The 21116-nt window shown below is 47.9% G+C and overlaps 2 protein-coding genes and 1 long non-coding RNA gene across 31 annotated transcripts in view; 1 reads left to right on the plus strand and 2 right to left on the minus strand.

Moving 5' to 3' along the window:
• Window positions 1-457: 457 nt before the first annotated feature.
• INHBC (inhibin subunit beta C) lies at window positions 458-13084 on the minus strand. The gene is made up of 2 exons (XM_043889196.1): window positions 12503-13084; window positions 458-3271 (listed from the first exon to the last, which is right to left on the minus strand). Exons 1-2 carry the CDS (start codon window positions 12813-12815, stop codon window positions 2526-2528), a joined length of 1059 nt encoding a protein of 352 aa, XP_043745131.1. The 5' UTR covers window positions 12816-13084; the 3' UTR covers window positions 458-2525.
• A 2374-nt stretch (window positions 13085-15458) lies between these two features.
• Window positions 15459-20428, minus strand: LOC122684951. Its single transcript, XR_006338198.1, has 2 exons — window positions 20034-20428; window positions 15459-15639 (listed from the first exon to the last, which is right to left on the minus strand). It is a non-coding gene; the product is annotated as an uncharacterized LOC122684951 (long non-coding RNA).
• A 157-nt stretch (window positions 20429-20585) lies between these two features.
• Window positions 20586-21116, plus strand: part of R3HDM2 (R3H domain containing 2) — a 158711-nt gene continuing 158180 nt past the window's right edge. For 22 of the 29 annotated variants that reach the window (XM_043889248.1, XM_043889285.1, XM_043889279.1 and 19 more), the window contains exon 1: window positions 20602-20734. The gene's annotated coding sequence lies outside the window, so the exon portion shown is untranslated. Of the gene's footprint in view, window positions 20735-20818; window positions 20926-21116 lie in introns of those variants that run through there. The other 7 variants (XM_043889255.1, XM_043889301.1, XM_043889215.1 and 4 more) reach the window with 4 other exon arrangements.

Below are 21116 nucleotides of genomic sequence, written 5' to 3' on the forward strand. Positions count from 1 at the left end.
GGAGCATCCGGAAGTGACTGCGGGAGTCGCCAACCCCGGTCCTGCGCTGCCCTCTCCATCAGGTGCCCCCGATTCCCAGCTCTTCTTACCCTCTTGCTGCTGTGCGTGGCCTGCCCCTACCTCCCCAGTGACACTTACGTCAGAACCCAGCTATAAATATGCTCTTAGCATCTTAGTCACTTTTCCCAAGAAGTGCTCCCAGGTTATAAATACCCCAGCCATCTGCCTCACAGGCCCGCCCTACCACCAACCTGGCTGGGGGCTGGGGGGTAGCGACAGGCTTGAGAGTGGGTGAGGAAGTAGGAGCCCGAGTGAGTATCTTGCCCTACAGAGAAAAGCCTGAGGAGCCTAGTGTCAGGGCCCAGGGAACACTGGAGCAAAAGGTTGGGAAGAGGACAATTCCACTCTTTCTTTTTTGTGAAAAGCAGAACCAAAAAAGAGAAGGAATAATACAGATTCCTGTTACATTTAGTTTATTTTAAAATTTGCTATTCTGTTCATCTTGGATATTTTTGCATTGATTTTTTTAAAATATTGCATTAAAATATTATCTTGACTGACGGAATTTTTGACATCCCCTTAAAATTCTGTCTCCAAGGCAAGTACCTCACTTCACCTCACCTTAGTCTTCACCCTGGGGACTGAAGCTATAGTTGGAAGGAGGGCGGTGAGATCTGGGAGGGGCTGGATTTGGGGTGGAAGACAGTGGTGGAAGAGGGCGGCCAAGCACCAGAAGGCTTCCTTAGATTCTCTCCTTAGGTGAAGATCTCATAAAGTCAAAGGACAGAGAACTTCTGGGCGAGTAGGCGTTTGCTCACGAAGCCCGCAGCTCAGATTTGCCTTTCTCCAGGAGGCCTCTTTCAGACTTTCTTCTTTACGGTGCCTTTTCCAGGGACCTCAGACCTGGATAGGAGGGGGTTATATGCTGAACAAACACAGACATCACGTTTCCCAAAGGACACACGGGTCTTGCACAATCTCGGCCTTGGGTTGCAGACAATATCGACCCCATGGTTCAGGGCTGTCCAGCTGAAGCGGGGGGGATAGTGGGGGGAGAGGGCAAAGGTCTGGAGAAGACCCAGTCTCAGAGCAATGCCTCCCTCTCCTCTCCCCAGACTTTCCTTTTCTTCTCCCCATCCCAATCAAGTGGCCCTTGGCCAGCTCCATCTCCCAGACAGGACTCCTGGTGAGAGCCCTGAGGATCGGTGAACGAAGGCTGCCTTGTCTCTGCCTCCCACCATGTGCATGCCCACAGGTTGTCACCTACTTGCTGGTTGAACAGGGATCTGTCTCATCTCTCGGAGCGAGGACAGAGGGAGGCAAGGAGCAGGTAAAGCCCAGGTCTTTATTAGCTGGAAGACCAGTGAGGATGGTTCTAGGAAGTAGGACGGGACCTAAGAAAGGAGGCAGCCTGGGGAAGGAGGAGTCATGATGTGTGGGACAGACAGAAAGTTCAGCCCTAAGGAGACTGTGAAGAGAGAAAAGTGGGCAGGGCAGAGTCAGGCTCTATGGTGCCCGTCAGGGTCCTGGCAGGAAATAAAAGACCCACTCAGCTGTCGATGTTTGCATCACTAAGAAGACTCAATGAAGGGCCTCTTTTCAGAGGTATGGGCAGGGTTAAGGGGACGGAGGAGGGATGTTGAAGCATCTAGGAGCTCGCAAATGGCAGATCAAAAGCTAAGAGGAGACAGAGGCCCGTGTGGTTCTTATTCCTCTCCCTCTGCCTAGGTTCCATGGTTCTGTGTGACTGTGGCCGTGTCCATATCCCTACACCTCCTGTCCAGCTCCCCACTCCCTCCACAGCTCCAGCTCTGCCTGAGTTCTGGTATCCCTGCTTCCACGCTCTTGGCTTGTAAGAGCTTTCCATTCTTGCTAGTTTGCTAGGCCAGTCAAACTCAGCAGGAAGCCAGAGGCCAAAGGAACTCAGGTGAGTCAGCCCCCAAGGGTATAGAGCCAAATGGAGAAGGACAAAGAGTGAATGAAGGCATGCCAAGAGAGGCTTTAGCAACCCACTGGGCAAGTCAGAGGGAAAAGGGCTCAAGACATAGAGAGGATGTAATGTTTAGTGAATCTAAGGGAGGGACTCTCTGGAGATCCAGAAAAGCAGGGAACGGGGCTGGCCAACTCATCCTGAAGCGGGGGACGCGCAGTAGAAAGGGCAGGAGGTGCAGGGGATTGTGGACGGGATTGCAGTTGGGCTGTGGGTGTCTGTCTGGGACTCAGATGGCCCTGCTCATGGTGGGAGATGCATCAGGGTCCCTGGGGTGGCAGTTGGGCACATGGGGCTTGCTGAATGGACTCCGCTCTAGGAAAGGGGCTGGTCATTATGAAGACAGCACCGTGGCTCCCCTTAGATCACAGTGGCCCTCCCTAGATGAAGGTCTCGTCACATCAAAGTTGGGATCATTTCCCCGAGTTGCTTCGGGACAGAGGCAGGAAGAGGGCCATGCCGTACTATGGAGGAAGAGCAGCTTCGTCAGGGCGTGTTTGCCGGTCCCCCTACCCCAGCTGCCTGCACGCACAGGCTAACTGCACCCACAGGCCTCTACCACCATGTCAGGGATGTCAGTCTTGACGATGTTGCTGTCCCTGTCGTAGTAGAGTAGAGAGAGGGGGCGCCGGACGGTGGGCACACAGCAGGACCCGCCTCCGGTGGAGCCGGCGGCCGTGCTGGCCTTGAGAAAGTTGAGCACCGAGGTGTGAAAGGAGGCGGCGATGCCAGGCATGCCCGCCACGTGCAGGGGGCAGTGCCCCGCGCAGAAGTTCATCGCGTAGCCCTCAGGCTGGATGATCCAGTCGTGCCAGCCGATCTCCCGGAAGTCCACGAAGAACTCCTGTCGACAGCACATCCGGGGCCTGCCCTGGCAGTCGACGCCTCGACGGCGAACCCGGTGCTTGCCCCCGACTCTCACCCGAGCTGCCACGAAAGGCCTGTGCGCAGCCCCCGCCAGGATGACGGGGCTCCAGGCCGCCTGCCCTTCGGGGGCCAGCTCCAGGGCCAGGTGCCCCAGGCTGCAGGCAGTCTGAGCTTCAGGCCCCAGGAGAAGCTGGTGCCAACCACTGTCGTCTACCTCCAGCAGATGCTGAGTGGCCGAGGCGAGGTTGGTGTCACGTGGGCTGAGCTCCAGGACCCTCACCTTCAGAGTGCAGCTGGTATTGGGGGGGAGCTGCACAAAGAACATGAGGCGGGCCTGCTGGACTTCCAGGCCGCCAGCTGAGCTGTCGGAGGAGAAGTGGAAATCCAGACGAGTCTGGGTGGAGTTGCAGAGGCCTGTGGACACAAGAAGCCCCCGTCATTCCGCCCTTCTGAGTGTCCGTCCTTCCTGCTGCCTCCCCGCGCGTTCCTTCTCAGCCACAGTCCTGGCTTGTTAAGGACCCTTTCCTTCTTAAAGATCTCTTCTCACAACTCTCTTAGGATGCTCAATTTTCTTTCTTTTTTTTTTTTTTGCTCAATTTTCTTTTCTGGCTTTTCTTTCTCTGACCATCTCTCCAGTGCAAGAGTTCTTTGGTCTGTCTATGACCTTCATTTCCTCTTTTGTTTTTTTTTTTACCCTTATTTCCCCAACCAGGGATCGAGCGTGCCCACCCCCCCTACAGTGGAAGCTCGGAGTCTTAACCACTGGACCCCCAGGGAAGTCCTGTTTCCTCTTACCCTACACCGAGGGGAGACCTGACGCACAGTTGTGGGCAGCCAGCACAAATCTTATGCTGGTGATTCCCGAATCTGTCAGTCCAGTTCAGACCATTTTGCACCTTAGGAATCACCAAGCTTCATGCCTAAACTTCCAACTGCTTAATTTTGCCACATTCTGTAGCATTGCAGAAATCATTGTTTTCCTCCCTACACACCTCTCTTTCTGTTCTTAGAATTGGTGGCACCATTGCTTTGCTTATCATCTTTAGAAACCCTAAGATCACCTCCCTTATTCTCCACAGCCAGTTCCTCACCAGAGTGGTTCTGATGACTGGCATAAGGACTTACCTGGCTGTCCGGTGGTTAAGACTCCATGCTTCTAGTGCGAGGGGTGTGGGTTCAATTCCTGGTCAAGGAACTAGGATCCCACATGCTGTGTAGCTCAACCAAAAAAAAAAAAAATGGCTCTGCATTTCTGCCTGTACCTATTACTGTTGCCTGATTTCCCCTCTTCATCTCTCACCTGACCTACTGAAACACATTAATTGGATTTCTGTTCCCTCCACTCCTGCTCTTGTCAGGATCACTAACACCTTCCACGTTGCCGTATCCAGATGGTTTCATCTCTATATTCGCCTTACCTGGACTTCAAGCAGCTGTTTGACACAGTTGACCATTCCCTCCTTCTGGAAATATTTTCTTCTCTTGGCTTTCGTGACTCTGGCTACTCCATCTTGGTCTCTTTGACTGACAGCTTGTCTTCTTCTGCCTGACCTCTAACTGTTTGGAGGTCCTCAACTCCCTTCTCTTCTCTATCTGTACTCTCTCCCAGAAAGATCCCATCAATTCCCTTGGCTTTCAATTTCATCTATATGCTGATAACTCCCCAGATACCTATATCTGTGGCCCTGACCTCTCCCTGAGCCTCAGGCTTGTATATCTAGCCGCAGATCTGATATTCCACTAGGATATCCAAATGCTATCTCAAACTTTTCAAGTTCAGAGAAGAACTCTAGGCTTATCCTCCCCGACCCCCAACTCAAACCTGTTCCTTCTTCAATCTTCCCTTTCCCTATAAAAGTATTGCTTAATCCAAAGTCTTGCTTGCCCTCATTCCCTTCTGTGAAATAATCTGCAGACCTGTCAACTATATCTCCAGTTCATAATATAATTTCACTTAACCCCACCTCCTCTACCATACATTAGTTCAACCCACAATCATCTTTTTCCTGAACTATGGCAATAGCTTGCCAAGTGGTTGGTTCACTCTTGCCCACAAAACCACATTAGTCAGAGTAATTTTTTTTTTTCTGGCTGTGTTATGTGGCATGTGGGATCTCCGTTTCCTAACCAGGGATCGAACTCACACCTACTGCAGTTGAAGCACGGAGTCTTAACCACTGGACCACCAGGGAAGTCCCAGAGTAATTTTTTTATAGCATAAATCTGATCAGCTTAATCCTCTCAGCCTAAAACCCTTCAAAGGCTTCCCATTGCTATTTGAATAAAATCTAAACCCCTTAACAGGGACTTCCCTGGTGGTCCTGTGGTTAAGAATCCACCTTCCAATGCAAAGGACGTGAGTTCAATCTCTGATCCTCGGGGAGCTAAGATCCCACATGCTGTGGTGCAGCTAATCCCGAGTGCCACAACTGGAGAGACCCAGTCACCACAAGGAAGAGCCTGCACACTGGAACGAAGACTCATAACAGCCAAAGTTAGAATAAATAAACCCCCTAACATTCTTGCCTAGAGAAATCCATGGACAGAGGAGCCTGGCGGGCTACGGTCCATGGACACTCAGAGTCAGACACAACTCAAGCAACTTAGCACACACACACAGCCTAGAAAACTTGTATGATTAGGCATTCTGCCACTTAATGACTATATTCTACCTGTACTGGTTTTTTTCTGTTCCTTGAACTCTTACGAAGCATGGACCCACCTCATGGTCTTTGCACTTGCTGTTTTTCCCTTGTCTGGAATGTCTTTCCAAGAATGTTGAATGACTGGCTCCTTCTTGCCATTCAGCTCAAATTTGCTTCTTTAGAGGGGCTTCCCTGACTGACCTAGCTAAAACGGCCTTCAACTTTACCCTCATCTCTTTAATACACCATCCTGTTTAACTGGTCTTTATAGCCACTGTCACTCTCTGTAATCATCTTGGCTTTTTTGTTCATTTGTTGACTATATGCTTCTCCTTCCCGCTTCTTCCCCCATCCCCACTCCCAGCCAGAATGTAAACTCCACAAAGGTACAGACCGTGTCTGTGTGGCTCACCACTGTATCCCTAGCACCTGGTACATAATAGGCATTCAATAAACACTTTTTGAGTGGATGGCTTTTCATTCTTTTTTTTAATTCATTTTTTTTTTGAATGAACCATTTTTAAAGTCTGTTTTGAACTTGTTACAGCATAGCTTCTGGTTTATGCTTTGGTTTTCAGCTGCGAGGCATGTGGGATCTTAATTCCCTGAGTAGGGATTGAATCCCCATCTCCTGTGTTGAAAGGTAAAGTCTTAACCACCGGACTGCCAGGGAAGTCAGGTCTTTCATTCTTATTTTATGCTGACATCAGAATTATTTTCCAAAAGGCTAGATCATAAAATTCATAGTTTAAAAAGACTTATTGATGAATACACCTGTTTTAGGAGGCAATTAAATGCCATTATGTTTTGGCCTTAGTGACCCCTTTTTTAAATTTAAGTAAAGAATGCTTTATCGTGGGAATGTCACTGATACGCTCATGGGCATAAAAGAACAGAAACTAAAATTCAACTAGACTTGGTGTGAATTGTAGAGCCTGGAATATGGTTGTTCTAGACAGCTCTGAAAGTCTGCAAGATCTCAGTCATCTCAGTTTCCCTATGGAAGTCTACTCCCTTCTCCTCTTTCCGTGGATCTACCTCTTTTGCCTCGCTGTGAGCTTCCTCAGGTCTCTAAACGGTGGCCCCCGCTCCTGAGTCTACAGAACTTTTAACTTAGCTCTTCCTAGCTAAGTGATCTGATTCTTTAGTGTTCCAATTCCAAAATCTTAAAAGAAGAGTCTGACTGGCTCAGGTAATCTTTTCTTGTTAGGTCACTAAGCGCCCTTACCTTTTAGAACCTTGTAAGTCACCCCAGTCATGGCACGCAGACACAGAACCAGCAGGGGCCGTGGTGGACTTCTACATCGCTGACCATCGGTGAACAACGCCTCCCAATATTCACGGTTTTGTGCGAACCCTTCCCATATTAATTCTGGGCTTGGCCCCTGACTTGATTTGGCCAACGAGAGGTAGGCAAGCACAGTGCAAGTAGATGCTTAATAAGTACTTTGAGGCTTCCTCCTCTTGGAAGGAAACCTTTATTTTATTTATTTTTTATTTTTTTGAAACCTTTATTTTAAATTGCTTTTTTTCATTTGGCTGCATGTGGGACCTTAGTTCCCTGACTGGTTATTGAACCTGCGCCCCCTGTATTGGAGGTGTGGGGTCTTAACTCCTGGACTACCAGAGGAGTCCAGGAAACCTCTAAATGCTTTAAAGACACTTGGGCTAGACTACGGAATGGTGAGGATCCATGTGGAGAGAGACTTCGGAAGATCAGAGGCCCTCCTAGAGATTTCAGCTCCATCTGAGAACGCAATTACTTGAATGACCTCAGCGATCCCACATCAAGTGAAAGAACTGTCCAGAATAAGTCCAGTCAAACTACAAAATCACAGAAAATACTGATTTTTTTTTTTTCCTTTAAGCCTCAATGTTTGAGCTGATCTGCTCTAATAATGGATAACTAAAACAGAAATAAGTATCTGAAATGGGGTACACCATAGCGAAGGCTTAAAATGTGCAGTACAGGCTTAGGGACTGGGTGTCAGACAAGGGATGGAAGGACAGCAGGGAGTCTGTTAGTGAAGGCAGGAAGGACAGTGAGGAGTCGCTGTTGGAAGCTAGAGAAAGGGGAACCTGTGTTATGTATTGGCTATCGTCTCTGGTAACTTGGAAGCTAGAAATGGTATCTAACAAAGTTGTGAATTTAGCTAAAGATATTTCTGGGCAGAACGTTGAAAGTGCCAATTGGCTTATTTTAGCTGCCTATGATAAGGCATCTCAAGAGTGAGATGAACTAAAAAAGGAACTGTTCAATGTTCAAGCAGAATTTAGAGAAAAACTTTCCAACAGGACTTGTTAGATTGAACAATAAAATATTTCTTCATTCCTCAACTCTGGCAAAAGGTTCTCAAACTAAGAAATGGTCTTAGGGCAAAAATCAATCCCAGGACACTGCAGGTAAAACATGGCTTCAGAGTTATGATCAAAACAGTAAAGCGTAAGCTCTAAGACCTTTTGTTAGGATCTAACATCTTTGCTAAGATTTTTTTTTTTTTCTTGGTCACACTAGTTCCCCAGCCAGGGATGGAACCAGCGCTGCTGCAGTGGAAGCACAGAGTCTTAATCACTGGGCCACCAGGGAAGTTCAAAGATCTAAAACGTAAGATGTTTCTCTATAGATTCTCTCAGCTAGACAGAAGGGCTTCTAAGAATCTTATCCCCCAACACCCTGACTTGTAACCTAAAGACGAGCATCTGTCTTGATAGAATGGAGTGCCTTTTGTCTGACTGAGTAGACTATAATTTATCATTTAGAAGGCTCACAGAGTGTTAAAGAGAACTTTAATAGTGAAAGCAGCACCAATTTGGACTAAAAGAGATAGAGATGATTCAGAATGAAAAGAAGTCTCCAGGTCTCCAGGCCCCCAACTCTTTTGGGCAGATACAGGCTGAGAAAACTGCTCAGCTGCAAACACAGGCCACTTTTTATTTAAAAGGAAAGACATCTGGGGCTGGCACTATGGGTTGAGAGAGCGGATCTAGAAGCCTAGGAGAGCAATGGTGGGCTTTTCTTAAGAGGAGAGGAAAATTGCAGAAAAAGGCCTCAACCAAAGAAACTCCAGACTGAGGGTAGAATTTTCATGGACCAGTGACTGCTCTGTGTCTTCCTCCCGTCTCCCATTTTGAACAGATGTTATCTACTATGGTTATTCCATTCCTGTCTCAGCATTGTACGTTAGGTATGTGGGAAGCAGATAACTTGAATTTTTAGGTCAAAGGCAGTGTTGTGCTGGTAAATATTTAACAACTGGATTCCAAAGTGGGGGGAAAAGGTGCTGACTAACAGCGTTAGCCAATTTCTGAGGAATACATTCTCCTACACTGACCAAATTCAGACTGCCAGTGTGATACCTCTGGATGCACCGTTGGCAGATGTTCACCATCAGGCTTCAAGAACCAGTCTGAGCCAGTGTCAGGACACCACCAGAGGTTCTTCCCCTGGTTTCTCCGGGGCCCCAAGCTCCTTCTCTTTGTATCTCCAGCAAGAACAATTTTCAGATCTTCTCTTTCACACAATGGTGGAGATGATAGCTTAAGTTGGAATGAAAACTTAAAACTAATAAAATATTTAAATATAAAAGATAGGATCCAGGGATCAGTCATTCTCACCTCCAAAGTTCATTTTGGGTCACACCCCCTTAGCCTGAATGTTGTATTCATTCATTGATTAGCAAATATGGAAAGTATATAGACTTTAAAGTCAGAGAGAACTGTGTTTGAATTCTGCCCTTTGTAAGCTGTATGACCTTGGCCATGTAAATTATCTTCGAGTTTCAGTTTCTGCATTCTTAAGATGGGAATAATGAAATGTTAGTCGCTCTTTGTGACCCCGTGGACTGTAGCCTGCCAGGCTCCTCTGTCCGTGGAATTCTCCAGGCTAGAATACTGGAGTGGGTTGCTGTTTCCTTCTCCAGGGGATCTTCCTGATCCAGGGATCGAGTTTGGGTCTCTGGCATTGCAGGCAGATTCTTTACCGTCTGAGTGACCAGGGAATGATAAAGTCTACTTTATGCCAGGATTAACTGAGAGGAGGCAGGTACAATAAACACCTGGTAATGGTCATTCCTGCCACGGTGTGCAGGACCTGGGCTAAGCGTCAGGGACACAAAGGTGAGAAAAGCCGACCAGGAGGCACAGAGGTGAGGAAGCCACCTGCCAATGCAAGGGACAGGGATTCGACCTGTGAGCTGGGAAGATCCCACATGCGAGGAGCAACTAACCCCATGAGCCACAACGACTGAGCTCACGCGCTGCAATCCCCGAAGCCCTCACGCCTGGAGCGTGCGCTCTGCAACAAGAGAAGCCACAGCAGTGAAGACCCAGGGCAACAAAAAATAAAACAAATACTGAAAAAAATGAATTCATAAGGCTTAGTAGCAGATAGGATGGTAACAGCAATAAATAATAATAAAAACAACCAGGATTGTGGTTTTCAAGGGACTCAAGGTTTCACGGCCACTGTCCACTTTGTGTTCATCCACTCCAAACTGCCTTCAGCTCCAAATGCAGTCCGTTTCTTCAGATTTTCACTCGTGTGTTTCCATTTAGGATGTTGCGGACCATTTTTCACCCACTGGCGTTAGGCTTCCTGTGCAATCGAGCCTGTTTGTAAACTGCCCAGTGACTGACTTCTGGCCGTCAAGTACCTGTGTCCATAGCCAGCATTCATTTCATTCTGCCTTGTATGCTAAGTAATTTATTCCTAGCAGTATCAATTAAACTCTTCATGGGCAGGAGCTGAGTCTTCTAAGTTCCCTTGAACCTTCTCCTTTCTAAGTGAAAGAAAGTGAAAGTGTCAGTCGCTCAGTCGTGTCCGACTCTTTGCAACCCCACGGACTGCAGTCTGCCAGGCTCCTCTGTCCGTGGGTTTCTCCAGGCAAGAATACTGGGGTGGGTTGCCATTCCCTTCTTCAAGGGATCTTCCTGACCCAGGGATTGAACCTGGGTCTTCTGCATTGCAGGCAGATTCTTTACTGTTTGGGCCACCAGGGAAGCCCATCCTTTCTAAGCACATTAATTAGTTCACTTAATTCTCTCAACTACCCTCTCATTATCTCTGTTCTGCAAATGAGAAAACTATCAACAACCCAGGACATATATTAACAAGTGGCTGAGCGGTAATTTGAGCCCAGTTTATCTGGCTCCAGAGTTTGTGTTCTATATTATGAGCAGAAACCCTTTTCTGAGCTGGAATAGGGTCTCATTCATCACTGGGGACTCTAGACATGGCCAAGCTGACCTACAGAATGGTTTGGTTGTTTGTCAAGCATCCACTCTGTTTGCAAGAGGCAGAGTGGTATGATGGTCAAGGTCAAGGATTTGAGACCTAGGCTGTCTGGTTCCACCTCCTACTGGTCATATGACCTTGAGCTAGCTACTCCACCTCTTTGAGCCTCAGTTTCATAACTTCTAAAATACAGACAACAATAGTATTTGCCTACCTGACTTGCGAGGCTTTTAAGGAGTTAGTATCTGTAAAAGGCTTAGAACACTATAAACACTGTACGTGTGTGTGTTTAGTCGCTTCAGTCACGTCCGACTCTTTACAACCCTATGGATTGTAGCCTGCCAGGCTCCTCTGTCCATAGGATTCTCCAGGCAAGAATACTGCAGTGGGTTGCCATGTCCTCCTCCAGGGGATCTTCACGACCCAGGGATCGAACCCGAGTCTTGTGTGTCTCCTGCATTGCAGGCAGGTTCTTTACCGCTGAGCCATTGGGGAAGCCCAAATACTGTATAAGTGTTAGTTATTTCTACTATATGCTAGTCTCTGGTGATAACGTGAAGAATAAATGACAGTTCCTGAACTCAAGGGGTTGAACTCTATGGGAAGACAGACTTCATAGAAAACCTGGAAACAGGCAATTCCACAAGGAAGGTCCAGGTTCCGGGTGAGGGTATGGGAGCCACAGGAGAGGGGGCCCCTCAGCCTCAAGTCAGGGTGGGCGTTTTCAGGATAGGAGTGCTGGGTCTTGAAGGAAGTAAATGCCGACCAAGGGAAAGGGACCAGGATTGGGAAGGGCCTTCTAAACCTAAGACAAAACTTGCAAGAAGCTCAGAGGCAAGAGAGATCATTTGTTTAAGTTCTGTTTCTCAGATCCTGTCTCTGAATTCTTTTTTTTTTTTTTTGGCCCCACCTTGAGGCTTCTGAGATCTTAGTTCCTCAGCCAGGGATTGAACCTGGGCCCTCAGCCATGAGGGTGCAGAGTCCTAAGCCACTGGCATGCATGCTCAGTCACGTCCCACTTTCTGTGACCCCTGGACTGCAGCCCGCCCACCAGGCTCCTCCATCCATGAAATTTTCCAGGCAAGAAAAATGAAATTGGTTGCCATTTCCTACTCCGAAACCTCTGGACCACCAAAGAATTCCCCTGTCTCTGAATTCTTGATATTCTCTCCAGCTGCCCACTAAATTCTCTACCCCCAGCCCCGTTTTGATCTATCCTTTAAATATCTTTCTAAGCCCCATTTTTACCCTGTTCTGATGTAGGGACCCAAGGTCACCAAGCAAGAGGACAGGAGTCGGTGGAGCGAAATTGTAATCGGAGTTTTTCACTTTTCTACCTTTTACCCAAATGAGGTATCTGGGGGAGGGGGGACGGGGTACAGACAGGCTGGATCCTGGGGCCAGAGGAGGGACAGACTCTGCAGTTCCCAGACCCTGCGTCCAGGCTCAGGAAGTGGGTGGGCTCACATCACAGCCTCTGGAAGTGTGTGGGGCCTGCAGAGAGAGGAACCAGGGGAGATGGGGTAGGCAGTCTCAAAGAGAAGTGAAAGGTACCCACTTCTCAGGTGCCCATGGGTCAAGTCTAAACTATAAGGGAGCGCTTGGGTGGGTGGGGGTTGGGAGCCTGGGATTAGGAGACTATAGGCTGTGGGAGGCCAGAGTTGGGATGGCTTTGGGGAGAAAGTCAGAGGCTAGATATCAGGGAGGAAGCTTTTCGTTTCCTGAGGAGATGGAGTTTGGGGGAAGATCTACAGGCCAAGAACCCACCTGTCTCGGCAAAGCTGATGATGTCATACTCCTGGCCCCCGTCGACTTCCGGAAGCGCCCCCTGCGGGGGCCCGTGGAGGCGCTGCAGGGCCGCCCGCAGAGCAGCTCGGGACACCGGCCGGCCCGGGGTGGGGCGCTGGCTGAGGTGCAGCTGGTCCAAGATGCGCCTCTTGGCCAGGTTAAGCAGCAGCTCCCGGTGGCTCTCCACGTCCAAGGCCGGCTCCCCGCAGGCTGGACACTGTCTGTCAGCTCTGGGAGCGGCCCCCATGGCTGCAGCCAGGACCAGGACGGCCAGGAACAAGGAGCAGATCATCGCCAAGGGGCCTGCTTGAGCTCCGCGCCTGAGACAGAGCTGCAACCCCGGGCTTCAGGGTCTCGGCTCCTTCCCTGCCGGCCGCCGGGGGCCCCGGAAGCAGAGTGTGTCCAGCTGGCATGAACCCTGGCTGGGGGGGGTAGCGCAGTCAAACCTCCAGCTTGAGAGATGAAGTCAGTTACAGGTAGAAGCTGGCAGAAGCCTCATCGCCAACGAAAGTGCAGCGTGGGGGATGTGAGGCGAGGTTGGTTCCGCTGTCCCTCGGCCAACTTTGGGAGAGAGTGGGTTACCCGTGTGGGCCGCCAGGCCTGGGGACAAAGGTCAGAGATGAAATTCCTCTTCGGATTGATAGCCTTGCTCGGAAGCCTGGCAGTAGGGGGTGGGAGTGGGGTGTGGAGATCAGAGGTTTAAAGATAGAACATTAGAACATGGCTTTCAAACGCGAGGGGGTCATGGGCAGGACACTGTAGGTCATTGTCATGTAGGTTGTGGAGAGTTCATTTTCCACTGCCTGGGCCTTCTCAAAGCCCTGCCGCCCTCTCGCCCCTCCCAGAGGCTCACAGTCCACACTCCTCTGTAGCCCCGGGTTGGGTTTTGCCCTGTGGGGCTCACAGTCACCTCCAGTCTGACAGTTAAAGGAGGGGAAGAGCACTGTTGTAGCCAGGTCTTCTGGGTCCTCAGAGGGAGGTCTGAAGTGGAGAAGGAGCGTGAGATCTAGACTGCCTCAGACTTGGAGGTTTCTCCTTTTCAGGAAAATACATTCTGAGATTTCTCAGAATTCCTGGTGTTCTACCCCAAAGGTCCTGAGTAGCAGGTCTCCAAGGACAAGCCTCTGCGCCCACAGCCGGGATTTACCTGGCAGGGGTGGGCAGGTGGAGTTAGGAATAAAGGTTTTCAAGCCAGATGGCCCGGGTTAAAATTCTGTCTCTTCCTTTCATAAGCCGTATGACTGTGGGCAAACAACCTGATCTCTCTTACTTCAATTTCTTCATCAGAGAAATGGGAAAAATGGTCATTCATGATTCCAAAATCCAAAAAACCTTGTAATCCATACTACTTTGGAGGTAGTTCATATGGCAGCTAAACCTGACCTGAAGAGAAGTGTGGTTATTTGTGGTCTTTTAAAAACTCATCCTGGAGGGGAGTTCCCTGGTGGTCCAGTGGCTAAGACTCTGCACTCCTGATATAGGGGGGCTGGGTTCGATCCCTGGTCAGGGAAGTAGATCCCACATGCCACAACTAAGATTCTATGCAGCCAAATAAATAAAAATAAAATGTTTAAAAAAAAAATAAAAACTCATCCTGGAGACTATGTGTACATTTTCACTCCAGAAATATTGATTATGGGTGATTAATATATGTACCATTTTACTTTTCTACTTTTATGTTTTGGCCACGTACCCCATGGCTTGTGGGATCTTAGGTCCCGGACTAGGGATTGAACATGTGCCCTTGGTAGTGCAAGTGCAGGGTCCCAATCACCGGACTGCCAGGGAATCCCCCACTTTACCTTTCTGGAACCTGAAATTTCCAGAACTCTGAAACATGTCTGGCCCTATGGATTTTGAATATGGAATTACAGATCTTTAATGATTTTCTGAGAGTTTTGAAATTTAAATAATTTTATAAGGTACTTACACTGGCTGGCACAGAATAAGTGCTTAATTAAAGGTTTTTTTTTTTTTTTTTCTTTTTTGCTTAAAACAACAGAAATTTATTCTTGCACAGGTCTGAAAGACAGAAATCCAAAATCTGTATAGTTGTTGTTTAGTCACTAAGCCGTTTTTGACTCTTTATGATTTCATGTAATGTAGTCTGCCAGGGTCCTCTGTCCATGGGATTTCCCAGGCAAAAATACTGGAGTGGGTTCCCATTTCCATCTTCACAAAGTTCTTGGTGGTTGTTGTTAATATTTATTTTATTTATTTGACTGCACCAGGGTGTCTTTGTTTCATTTTTTTGGTCACTTTTTGCGTCATGTGGGATCATAGATTCCCTACCAGGGATCGAACCCATGCCCCCTGCATTGGAAGCACGAAGTCTTAGCCACTGGACCACCAGGGAAGTCTCTTGATTAAAGTTTATTATTATTCTTGCTACATACTTTTTTAAAAAATACATTTTAACTTTGCATAGGGTCAAGTTTTTTTAAAATTTATTTATTTTTGGCTGTGCTGCATTGCTGCGTGGGGGCTTTCTCTAGTTGTGGAGCATGGCTTCTCTTGTTGCAACACACAGGGTCCAGAGCAGAGGCTTAGAAGTTGTGGCGCATGATCTTAGTTGCTCCCTAGCACGTGTAATCTCCCTGGACCAGAGATCAAAACCGTGTCCTCTGCATCGGCAGGCAGGTTCTTAACCACTAGACCACCAGGGAAGTCTGCTACGTCGATTTGTTTGTGGGCCAGAGTACCCTCACCCCTAGATGTGCTAAAGAAATTCTGCCAATATTTGCCCTCCTGGGCTCTGCTTTCTTAGATGCTGTGCCCCTAGTCACCATCTGTGGTGCAGTCACTTAACAAGTCATCCGCTGCCATTATATTCTTAGCACTGCACACAGGACCTATAACACAGGTGGTCAAGACACTTATTGGATGAATAAATGCTAGTGTACAGGCTGGTTATCAGAAATCACACGTGATTGAATTTTTCTGTGTCACAGTTTACTAGCTCTTCAACAGGGGCTCATCTTTTCTTCTTCTTTTTTTTGCCATAAAGTGTACTGGAATTTAGTTTCCCGATCAGGAATGGAACCTTCACCCCCTGCATTGAAGCACACAGTCTGAACCACTGGACTGCCGGGGAAGTCCCTTTTCTGTTTTCATACCTGTGATAGAAGCAGATTTATTATTTAGTTTCTAGTATAGGTTTATTTATTTATAAAATAAGGGTTTTACTGAATTTTAACAAAAAATTCACATAACATAAAATTCACCCTTTAAAGTATATAATTCAGCAGTTTTTAGTACATTCACAGAGTTCTGCAAAAATCACTGTTATCTAATGTGAGAACCATTTCATCATTCCCCAAAGAAAACCTGTACCTATTAGTAGTCATTTTCTAGTAATCTTCCAACTGACAGGAATTGATCTTATATCTAACATTTTAATATTCCTAATTTCATTCTTGGATATAACTTTACCTGGAGGTTGGGAGAAATAGTTACATTGCTATTTGTTTCATGTCTTAACGACATTATGCACTTCCCAGACCCCCTCAGACTCTAAGATGATTTCAGCTGCTCCTCTTCTCTCTGACAGTCGGGAAATAAGAGGTCGGCAAACGCAGGGGAGAGAGCAGGGTTCACTTCACATTTCTGCCTTAGCTGTTCCTCAGTTACTGCAGGTGTCCCTGAAAGGCCCTACTGATGCACTCTGCATTATGACACACAGATCCTTTGAAACCTGCCCTTTTCACTCACGTTTCTTTTTTTTTAAATTTTATTTTATTAAAGTATAATTGCTTTACAATATTGTGTTAGTTTCCGCTGTACAATAAAGTGGACCAGCTGTATGGACGCATACATCCCCTCCTCGAGTCTCTCCCAACCCACCCCACCACTCCAGGGCGTTACAGAGCCTGACCTGACTCCCTGGGCTAACAGCAGCTTCCCACTGTTTTATACATGGTAGTGTATATATGTCAACGCTATTTTTCCAGTTCACCCTACCTTCCCCTCGCCCCCACCGTGTCCAGTTGCATTTCTAACAGTGTAGTGATTAAGAGCAGTTAATGAAGATAAAATGTCTCAGTTCAAAATCTGGGACTTTGTTGCCCCAGGGTTCCTTATTTTTTTTTTTAAACTAGAGTTTTCTCTTTTTATTTTTGACTGTGCTAGGTTTTCATTGCTTCTGGGCAGGGTTTCTCCAGCTGTGGGGAGCGGGAGCTGCTCTTCGGTGCAGTGCACGGGCTTCTCACGGCAGTGGCTTCCTTTGCTGTGGACCACGGGCTCAGCAGCTGGGATACGTGGGCTTAGTTGCTCCGTGGCATGTGGAATTTTCCTGGACCAGGGATCGAACTGGTGTCTCCTGCACTGGCAGGCAGATTCTTATCCATTACACCAGCAGGGAAGCCCAGGGTTCCTTCTCTTATAAAATGAGTACAAGGGCAATACCTACTGTTTTGAGGATTAAATTGAAAGAACAGATGTAGCATGCTACATATCCTATACTCCATGTACATATATTGTTGTTGTTGTTTAGTTGCCTTAGTCCCTAACTTGTGTCTGATTCTTTTGCAACCCCAAGGATTGTAGCCTGCCAGGCTCCTCTAACCGTGGGATTTCCCAGGCAAGAATACTGGACTGGTATGCCATTTCCTTCTCCAGGGGATCTTCCCAAACCAGGGATAGAACCTGCATCTCCTGAGTATGTCTCCTGCATTGGCAGACAGATTCTTTATCACTGAACCACCAGGGAAGTCCTATATACATACATACATACATAACATTTATACAAATATTAGTGATTATTTCCTCCTGGCCATCACTGCCTCCTGCCTCCAAGTTGAAAAACTGGACATTGCTGATTTTTGAAGGAAAGGAGAATTTCTTATCTTTACAACCTTGTTGGTTATCCATTGCCTCACTGATGAACTCCAAATTATATTCTTCAAGGTTAGCTGAAATTTCACCTTTAGCATCTCTGTAGCTCATTTGATCTCACTTATGTCTAAGAACTAAACGCTCCTTCATGGGTTTCCACAGCACATTGAATACCTCTCTATTATAGCACATGTTTGTTGCTGTTCTTTAGTCACTAAATCATGTCTGACCCTCTGCAACCCTATGGACTGTAGCCCACCAGGCTCCTCTGTCCATGGGATTTCCCAGGCAAGAACACGCAAATGGGTTGCCATTTGCAACCCTGACCCAGGGATCTTCCTGACCCAGGGATCTAGCCTACATCTCCTGCATTGGCAGATGGATTCTTTACCACTGAGCCATCAGAGAAGCCCCGTGTGTGTGTGTGTGTGTGTTGTGTATACATATATATATATATATATAATATTGATACAAATATTAGCTGTTTGTCTCTTAGATCTCCTGCATTGACAGGTGGTTCTTTACCACTAGCACCACTACATAATAAATATGTAATGACTGAATTCTATCCATGTACGACTACAATGTTTTGAGGGAGTTAGTAAAGAAATGATGCAAATACATGTAATCAGTAACTAAATTGATTCTGCTTAGGATGGACAGTGTGGGGGAAGTTGCAAATTTAAGATGATCTTTTAAAAAAGAATTGTGTGTTAAAGGGTGGTGGTGTGAAGCAGTGATTTTAAACAGGATGGACTTAAACCAACTGTTAGTTCAGTTCAGTCGTTCAGTTATGTCTGACTCTGCAACCCCATGGACTGCAGCATGCCAGGCCTCCCTGTCCATCGCCAACTCCCGCAGTTTACTCAAACTCATGTCCATTGAGTAGGTGATGCCATCCAGCCATCTCATTCTCTTTCGTCCCCTTCTGCCCTCAGTCTTTCCCAGCATCAGGGTCTTTTCAAATGAGTCACCTCTTCACATCAGGTGGCCAAAGTATTGGAGTTTCAGCTTCAGCATCAGTCCTTCCAATGAACACCCAGGACTGATCTCCTTTAGGACAGACTGGTTGGATCTCCTTGCAGTCCAAGGGACTCTCAAGAGTCTTCTCCAACATCACAGTTCAAAAGCATCAATTTTTCGGTGCTCAGCTTTCTTCACCGTCCAACTCTCACATCCATACATGATTACTGGAAAAACCATAGCTTTGACTAGACGGACCTTTGTTGACAAAGTAATGTCTCTGCTTTTTAATATGCTGTCTAGGTTGGTCAAACCTTTCTTCCAAGGAGCAAGCATCTTTTAATTTCATGGCTGCAGTCACCATCTGCAGTGATTTTGAAGCCCCCCAAAATAAAAGTCTCTCAATGTTTCCACTGTTTCCCCATCCATTTGCCAGGAAGTGATGGGACTAGATGCCATGATCTTAGTTTTCTGAATGTTGAGTTTTAAGCCAGGTTTTTCACTCTCCTCTTTCATTTTCATCAAGCGGCTCTTTAGTTCTTTACTTTCTGCCATAAAGGTGGTGTCATCTGCATATCTGAGGTGATTGATATTTCTCCCAGCAATCTTGATTCCAGTTTCTGCTTCATCCAGCCCGGCGTTTCACATGATGTACTCTGCATATAAGCTAAATAAGCAGGGTGACAATATAGAGCCTTGATGTACTCCTTTCCTGATTTGGAACCAGTCTGTTGTTCCACGTCCAGTTCTAACTGTTTCTTCGTGACCTGCATACAGATTTTTCAAGAGGCAGGTCAGGTGGTCTGGTATTCCCATCTCTTTCAGAATTTTCCACAGTTTGTTGTGATCCACACAGTCAAAGGCTTTGGCATAATCAATAAAGCAGAAGTAGATGTTTTTCTGGAACCCTCTTGCTTTTTCAGTGATCCAACAGATGTTGGCAATATGATCTCTGGTTCCTCTGCCTTTTGTAAAACCAGCTTGAACATCTGGAAGTTCATGGTTCACGAACTGTTGAAGACTGGCTTGGAGAATTTTGAACATTACTAGCATGTCAGATGAGTGCAACTGTGCAGTAGTTCGAGCATTCTCTGGCATTGTCTTTCTTTGGGATTGGAATGAAAACTGACCTTTCCCAGTCCTGTGGCCACCGCTGAGTTTTTCAAATTTGCTGGCATATTGAGTGCAGCACTTTCACAGCATCATCTTTTAGGATTTGAAATAGCTCAACTGGAATTCCATCACCTCCACTAGCTTTGTTCACTAGTGATGCTTCCTAAGGCCCACTTGGACTTCACATTCCAGGATGTCTGGGTCTAGGATGGTGATCAGACCATCGTGATGATCTGTGTCATGATGATCTTTTTTGTACAGTTCTTCTGTGTATTCTTGCCGCCTCTTTTTAATATCTTCTGTTTCTGTTATGTCCATACCATTTCTGTCCTTTATGGTGCCCATCTTTGCATGAAATGTTCCCTTCGTATCTCTACTTTTCTTGAAGAGATCTCTAGACTTTCCCATTCCATTGTTTTCCTCTTTTTGCGCTGATTGCTGAGGAAGGCTTTGTTCTCTCTCCTTTGGAATAGCTGTCTGAGGAGGCCTTACACACAGCTATGAAAAGAAGTGAAAGGCAAAGAAGAGGAAAGATATACCCATTTGAAACCTACTTTATGTAGAGTTAAATTTTTACATCAGGGAAAAAATGGACACTTACCTACTACATGATCTTTATCCATTTATACTCCAAGTATCTACTTCATATACGCGGTTTTGGGAGCAGGAGTTACAGTCCTAGGTGAAAGGCTATTTTTAAAGTACTCTGTAAACTTAAAATTTTCAGTTATCAGTATCATGTTTAAATCAAGGGTGACCCTGACAGGCTTGATCTGTTTCAGGTGAACTAAGGGGCGCCGTGGATCTGGATTGGCGTATGCAGACATAGGTAAGGCAGCGGCGGCGACAGAGTGAGCGTGAGTGAGCGCGCCGGGTCGGTGGGTGAACACGCAGGGGGCGTCCGCAGGCGTGGAGAAGGCACACAGGAAGCACCGAGGCGCCGGGCGCAGGACGCGGTGACGACTACGCCGGACGTGCTGACGTCGGGCGCAGGCCGCAGCGGGGGGCGGACTCCGGGCCTTTCTTCCCCTTCTGGTTTTCCCCCTCCCCCCTTTTCTCCCTGTCCGGGGTTGGTTTCCCCCTTGTCTCCCCCTCTCCCCCTTCCTTCCCAAGCCCCTTTCCCCTCCCCCGCCCCAGTCCCCCTGCTCCCCCGCCCTGGGCCCTGGGGGAACCCCCGCTGAGAAGAGCCCGCCCCCAGAAGCGCGCCGCCGCCGGCCGTCGGGGCCGAGCCGCAGCCGAGCGGCCGTGGGCCCGGGCGGCGGGCGGAGACGCTGGCGCCCTCCCCGCTACGGCCCGCGTGAGGTGAGGCCACCTCCGGGCCGAGGGGGCGGGCGACGCGGGCGGCCCGTGGGGAGGGGGCGTGGCGGCCGCGCGGGCGGCCGGGCGGAGGCCCCCTGGCCTGGGTTCCCCGCGCTGGCGCTGCCCGGAGCCGCGGGCGGTGGGTCGACCCGAGCCTCCGGTGAAGGACGGCCCGGAGGCCAGAGACGCCCCGGGTGTGTACCGGGAGCGCAGGCGACAAGCGAGGGGCGCGGGGCGGGGGGTGGGGGGCTGGCGCCACCTGTGGCCTGTGCGGTGGGACCCAGAAACTTGCGCCCTTGTGCTTCGGGGGACTAGTCCCATGTGTTTCTTGGATCTCCGTTTTTCTTCGAGCCTTGGAAAAATGGGAGGGAAAGGTGTTGGAGTG

Source organism: Cervus elaphus, chromosome 3, assembly GCF_910594005.1.
Source record: "Cervus elaphus chromosome 3, mCerEla1.1, whole genome shotgun sequence".
Lineage (NCBI taxonomy): Eukaryota > Metazoa > Chordata > Mammalia > Artiodactyla > Cervidae > Cervus > Cervus elaphus.